Raw genomic sequence first — 6,688 nt, 5'->3', positions numbered from 1 at the left:
TAGAGGGCGGGGCCCCGGGCCGCGGAGGCGCGGTATATAGTAAAGGTAGGGCGTGCGCTCTCAGCCAATTTCTCGGCTCGTGGCGGGCGCGCGTGTTCGGTGCCCGCAGTGTGCTCGTCCGTCCTTCTTTCTGATTCTCCTGCCTGTCGCCTATCTCTGCAGAGGTCACAGAAAGCGGGGACCCAGCACGCGTCCCCTGTGGCAGCGGGAGCGGCAGCTGCGGGTTCGCGGAGTCCCTACACCCTCAAGGGCGAGAGGAGTGCGCGGCGGACCAAAGAGAGCCCGCGGCGGACCAAAGAGAGCCCGCGAGCGGCCGTGCGCCCACCAATAGGTGCGGGGCTCGGAGCCGCCCAGCCTGTGCCGTCCCTCCCTCCCCCCTCCGCCCCCGCCGCTGCTGCCTCCTCCTCCTCCTCCTGCTCCTGCCTCAGCTCCTCCGCCGCGCGTCTCGCACTCGGAGAGCCGCAGCGGCAGCGGCGCGTTCAGCCTGCGAGAGCCAGGCCGGGGACACAGACCGGCAGCCGGAGAGGGCGCACGCCGCATTCACTCAACCCCAGTGCCTGCGGCAGCTGCTGACCCGCCATCGCCATGGCACGCGGAAAAGCCAAGGAGGAGGGTAGTTGGAAGAAATTCATCTGGAACTCGGAGAAGAAGGAATTTTTAGGCAGGACCGGGGGCAGTTGGTGTAAGTACAGGGTCTGTAGCTCTCGCCCCCACCCTCCACGCCTTGTCTTTACTGGGTGGCGCATGCCCCGCGCGGCTGGGCGGACAGTTCCGCACCCACCGCGCTGGCCGGGATGGTGAAGAATTGAGTGGTGGGCGCTGCTCGGATCGCGCCGGCCTGGGCTTGTGGTCCTGTGCAGATAACGGGGGCTGGAATTTGTCAGGCAGAGGGTTATATATAGGGAGCGATCTGGTAATTTGCAGTCTGTTCTGCAGTGTGTCGCTTGAGCCCTTTCTTCCTGGGAATGATCGGGCTCTGGGTGACTAGCGATGTCTTGCCCTGTAGTCATGTCCTAAGTCCTTAAAAGAAATGAGATTTAGAGCTGTGAGAGAACCTCATGAGGTAATGAGATCGAATGCAGGCGAGGTTGTGTTACCGCATCTTTCTTCCAGTCTAAATATGTACCTCGAGAGAGGAAAGGGAAGGGAGGAGAGGACTCCGTGCACACTGCAGTATTTCATAGTGATGGCCAGGGTTTCCCCCCAGCGACCTCTCCAAGAGTCATCACAGCCCACGAATGGCCCAGGAAGACTCCATTTCTCAGTCTTGGTCTGAAACATCGCACAGTCAGGTTGTTTTCAAGGTCTACACAGACAGAGGCGGATCCAGTGCTTGGGTGGATTACAGAGAAGGGCCAGTCTAGGGAATATATGGCACAAACGCAGAAGCAACCCATTTTATAGGATTTTGTGCAGCCTGTTGCTTGGACTTTTTTTCCCATTGAAAATTAGGTACCTTACTTGTTTTCCCTTCCCTACTCCGGATGGGTGACTTTTTTTTTTTTTAAAAAAAGGTCATTTTGAAGGGCAGAGTTGTAGGCAAATCTATAAGAGTCGTGACTGGGAAAGGGAGGAAGGGAACTCCCACTGCATCACTGCCCCTCCTTCTCCAGTATCATCTTCATCATCACCATCAGCAGCTGCAACATCAACACCACTAGCACCACCACCACCGTCAGGAAGGTGCTGATGGGATATTACTGGTTAGGAGGATCTGTGAGAATGGACGGGAGAATGAGTCAGGGAAATAGTGCTTAGCTGACATTTTGAAATGGAAGAAGCTGGAATGTATGGTCTTTTGTAAAGGAAAAATAACAGCCTGTAGTGAGTCTCTTTTGATTGAGAACTAAAGGGTTAATAATGCATCACACTTCAAGGTTAGTCAAGGTGAAGTCTCATTCCAAGATATTGCTGGGAAGCATAGGTATCTCTGAGCCATGAAAAATGTAGTTCTTTAATGTCATGGCGTTTAGCTTTTATTTTACATTTTGTGTTATTTTGGGGAGACTGTTCTTCAGTCATAGTGGTAGTTCCCTGCATTTTCTTCACATGGAGGGGAAACCTGAAGAACCATGGGGTGTGGAGGATGAACAGCTCCTGGCCAGCTCCCTAGCAACTCCGTGTAACTTGAGGGCGGCCCAGGAGGCGCACTGCGGAATGGAGTGGGCCCCTTGTCCCCAGGTTAACTGAGACTTCCTTACCTGGTGGTCTGCTGAGTCTCAGAGGCAGGAACTAGGCACATTGTACAATTGGCCCTTTTGTGTTTTTTTCCCTTAATAAAATATATTTCTTTCTTCATTCCAATTCCATGGTTATTGTTAGAATAATATTTGCTTTAGAGGGTAAGGCAGTATAGGCTCATTCTTTAAGCCAGTATTTATTGGGCAGCAGCTCTGTGAGAGAAAGGCAGAGAGACTGTGTGTGTTGCTATTTGTGTCTGGATATCACATCCCACAAGGCATCAGTACGCTGATTTCTGAGTGTAGACACCAGGACTGCTGTGCTTGCCTCCTCTTCTCTTCCATTCTCCCAGGTGCAGGTGCTGGGCTAAAATCCCTGTTTTGGTTTTGCCCCCCTTTTCCGGCAGTGTAAGAAATACCAGAGCCTGTTTGAGGCAGAGAAAGTAGCAGTGATAGCTTTCTCCTATGGAGAAAATGCCCCTTTTCCAGCACTGGGCCCAGCATGGATGCCCTTGGGACGAGGGCAGGATGCCCTTGGCTCAGTTTTGCTTATAGGTAGATTTTTACCAAGATGGACGCAGGAGACTCGCCTGTCACCTGCTGGAGAAATCACAGCATGCAAATCACTTTGTGCTTTCCACCCTATTAAGTTAATTCAGGCATTGGTAGGTTTTTATACTTATAGTTGGGCCCAGATGCCATTTTTTCTATCTGCTTGTGACCCTTTCAAGGATACAATTTTTTTAAATCTAACTGAATAACCTCTATATTACTTTTTTTTTGAAAGAAAGTAAAAACAAATGTTTGAAAAGGAAAATGCCTCTAAAACCTACCCCCCAAATTGTTTCCCTAGCTAGTTGATGTGATCTGTCCCGTGTTCCTGCTTTTTTTTGGTGGTGGTATCTGGGTGAACCCTGCCAGGCCCCCTTCCCCCGTACTCCAGTCGAACCAAGTGACCTCACAGCACTAACTGGGGAGATTTTACTAAGTGACATCTTGGAGCAAATTGAGGAAAATTCCTCACTTTTCTTAGGGCATAATGTGGGCAGAATGGAAAGACTATACATTTGTGAGTTTAATCAGTGTGCTTGTGTGATGACTTATTTTTCCATTGCTGTATCTGTATTTTAAACTGCAGCATTGGTTATGTACCTCCCTTGGTGGTTAGAATTAGATATCTGGAGTCCAGGGAATGCATAGAGAAATGTTCCAGTTGTTAGAAGGGGCACCTATGGGAAAGCTGACATTCACCAAGATGAGGTGGAGTGGGCAAGAAAAAAGAAAACGTGAATCAGGAATACAGGCGCTCTCATGCTGACTGTGTTGTGCCAACTCTTGCCCCTCTTAGGAGCAGTCACTGGAAAAATTTTCCAGATCGCTTGACGTCACAGCCTTGCCATTTGCCTACTGCTGCTTGGATACAGAATGCAGCACTTAACCCTTGTCCTGCTGGGAGGGAGTGACTGAGCTGTGCTGCTGTGGTTTGAGATTATACAACCTTTCCGTTCTTCTTTCTCTTTGCTTATATCTTTGCCTTTTTCCTTTTCTTTTGAAAAGGAGAAAAAGAGGTGATGATGAAGCATTTTAGTGTGGTTTTATGTGTGTTTTGTTTGTTTTAACAGCCCGATTTCCCTGGACTCTTTAGTACCTGATCAGAAAGTTGGGCTTTTAAATACAGAGAGAGGACAATATGGCTTATTCCCGCAACTGTATACTCCTCCGGCAACTGTATACTCGCTCCCGACTCCCGCCTCGCCCCCTCCCACCACATGCACTTCCTTTCAATGATACTTTTGTTCTGTAGCTTTCCCTCAAGTATCCTGGCATTTTAATGCATGGGATCTGGGCCTTTTTAGAAGTAACCTTAGGCTCTTTGTGCAGTCCTCTTTCTGACCCGATAACCTTACAGCTCACTGGTTCCCACTTTTGCATTCACATTGAGTTGTTTGGCTGGTGCAGGGCTGCCAGGCAATGCCTAGTACAGCCTGTTACTGTGCGGCTAATCGGGGAGATAATCCTAGTAAACCAGTAACTGATAGCCTCATTCCAGTCTGTGTGTGTGTCAGGGCTTTTTTTTTTCCCCCCCTTTCGTGGCTATTTCAACCTTCCTCCTGTTATCTTGTTAACTATGGGAAAAAGAAGAAAGGCAGCTCATTAAGTCAGTCATTACCCTGGATTGGTTAAAAGACAAAAGTAAGATGTATCAGTCGTTTTTTTTTTTACCATAGTGTTCTCTTTTCCCTGGTCTTGTCCTCTGAGAAGAAAAGGCAGTGTGCTTAGTCAGTAACAAATCAAAGGTGGGGTGGGGGCAGGAGCGCTTCCCTGGGTTTCTCCGCATTCACTGCTCTGTCACAGCATAAAAACACTCAGGCCTGGATTGTAGTATTTAAATGTCAAGGGATTCACAAGCGAAGAAAACATGTGTCTCCAAGGGAGTATATCATCATATTTTAAATGCATTGCATAAGCACACAAACATAACTCTGGATTTTATTGATAATCCTCCTGATTTTTAATTTAGGGAATAAAATTATTTTCTATGAGGATCATACCCTTAATGACCTCCCCTACCACACTGTAATGGAGGCCTACGCATCCTCCCATTCTTACCCTATGTCAGTGGGGGGTGAGGTTCCCTCACTGGATCAGGGTTGGAAAAGGAAGCTCTGGAGAAATAGGGTAGAGGAGAAGCCAGGAAGGAAGTCCGTTCGTCCCTGGAAAGGTTAGACTTTCCTTCTGAGCATGTGACTGTATCATAGCCTTTTGTTTCTGTGTGTTTTCCTTGCAGTTAAGATCCTTCTATTCTACGTGATATTTTATGGCTGCCTGGCTGGCATCTTCATTGGAACCATCCAAGTGATGCTGCTCACCATCAGTGAATTTAAGCCCACATATCAGGACCGAGTGGCCCCACCAGGTAAAAGCAACATGAATAGGTCTGGACCCTCCAGAGGCAAAATGGGTGTCGCTCTTTCAACTGAGCAAAAATTCTTTTGAAAATTGCTCTGTAATGTAGTCTTAAACTAAGTATGGAGAGGAGAAGGAGGAACTTCTCTGCTGCGGCCAGATCTCCTATCTACATTGCAGGCAGAGCTCCCAGGGCTTGCAGAAATCTTATTTGCACAGGTCTGGAGTGAGGGGGAAGAGCCCTGGTCCCTGGCCCAGTCCGCTGCTCGCAGCTATATGACTACGGGCAGAATTCCGATGAGGGCCTTGGTTTCTTATCCCTAACACACAAGGGGCTGGTTAGTGGGGTCCTTTCGAGGCCCTTCCACTCTAACACGTACTCTAACACACTTCTCTAGATGTCTATGACTTAGGCAAATCTTTAAAAAAAAATCACCTTGGTTTCTGTTTTAAAAGGTTAACTTACTTTAGGGCTGATGAGAAGCTCTGAAATGGGCAACTACTCACGGGGAAGGGGGTCTTGGCTTCAGGGGTCTATTTTCCCACTGCTGTGGATTTGTAGTTTGACCTTGAACAAAGTCACTCTCTCTGTTCACTTCTCAATATTTATACCTGTTTATTTAATAGGAGTCTTATTTATTGGCTTTCTGGACCCACTTTGCGGTTTACTTAAGTATTTCCTTTAGCTTTAAAAATGATAAGCTCTCTATGAAGAGCTTATCCTAGAGAAATGCAGACTGCCACCCGAGTCCTCTGCTGGGACTTGGGTGTCGTCATTGTGCAGCTGTGTGTGCGTGTCCATACAGTCATGAAACACCATGGAAGGCCCGTTGCTGTCGCACTTGACACTGACAAGCCAAGGCAGGGGAAAAATAACTAATGGGAATTTACCATCTGGCTCTTCTAATAAAAAATCATTGTTTGAAGGAACTAGAGAGAGAGGAAGTGTTGCATAACTTCCGGGTCATCACATTATAAATGACCTTGAATCTGCGGCTAGAGGGTGGCAATGACTTGTCCCTTCTCTGCTTTCCCTGGGCAACGGTTTAGTAACAGCTGTATTTAGGTGACAATCTCAAGACTGTCTGCATGGCTTTGAGCAGCGTAGATAAGTGCCCCTGCCTGTCACAGACTTGTCATGCCCACTCTTTGAGTGTGGGAGGGACTCACAGAAGAAAATCTTCAAAATTGGCAAACATGGCTGTATAGCCCGAAGTCAAATAGTTCTTCCCTGTAAGAAAAACCCAAAATATTTCCAGATAAATTTACTTCTGGGGGATTTGGGGAGTGGAAAAAGAAAATGTGTAAGTATTTAAAATGACCTAAACCCACTTAATAATCTGCAGTTTCCGTCAACTTTTTATTGAAAGAGAGGGGTCTGAAGGAGAGCTGAAGGAAGAAGTCTGAGGTGCACATGACCTTAAACGTGTACTACGTTGGCTTCTGTGGCCGGAAGACGTGTCATGTCTTCCTGTCCTCTTCCATGAGCATTTTTATGGTATCATTAGTAGTAGTAAGTAATTTAAATTTGTGTAGATCCTTTTTTGTTTGGTTGGTTTTGTTCTTTGTTTTTCCATTTAAAAGCTGTCTTTCAGTCATGA

General features: G+C 47.5%; 1 protein-coding gene across 1 annotated transcript in view; it reads left to right on the top strand.

The window, feature by feature from the left end:
- The first annotated feature begins 382 nt into the window (after nucleotides 1-382).
- ATP1B1 (ATPase Na+/K+ transporting subunit beta 1) overlaps nucleotides 383-6,688 on the top strand; it is a 24,021-nt gene continuing 17,715 nt past the window's right edge. The window contains exons 1-2 of the mRNA XM_003785722.2: nucleotides 383-682; nucleotides 4,969-5,097. Of these exons, the coding sequence (XP_003785770.1) occupies nucleotides 586-682; nucleotides 4,969-5,097 (226 nt within the window). The 5' untranslated portion in view covers nucleotides 383-585. The remainder of the gene's footprint in view (nucleotides 683-4,968; nucleotides 5,098-6,688) is intronic.

This window comes from Otolemur garnettii, unplaced genomic scaffold (assembly GCF_000181295.1).
Source record: "Otolemur garnettii isolate 467f Iridium unplaced genomic scaffold, OtoGar3 scaffold00016, whole genome shotgun sequence".
NCBI classification, from domain to species: Eukaryota; Metazoa; Chordata; class Mammalia; order Primates; family Galagidae; genus Otolemur; species Otolemur garnettii.
This window is presented reverse-complemented; position numbering and strand designations above follow the sequence as displayed.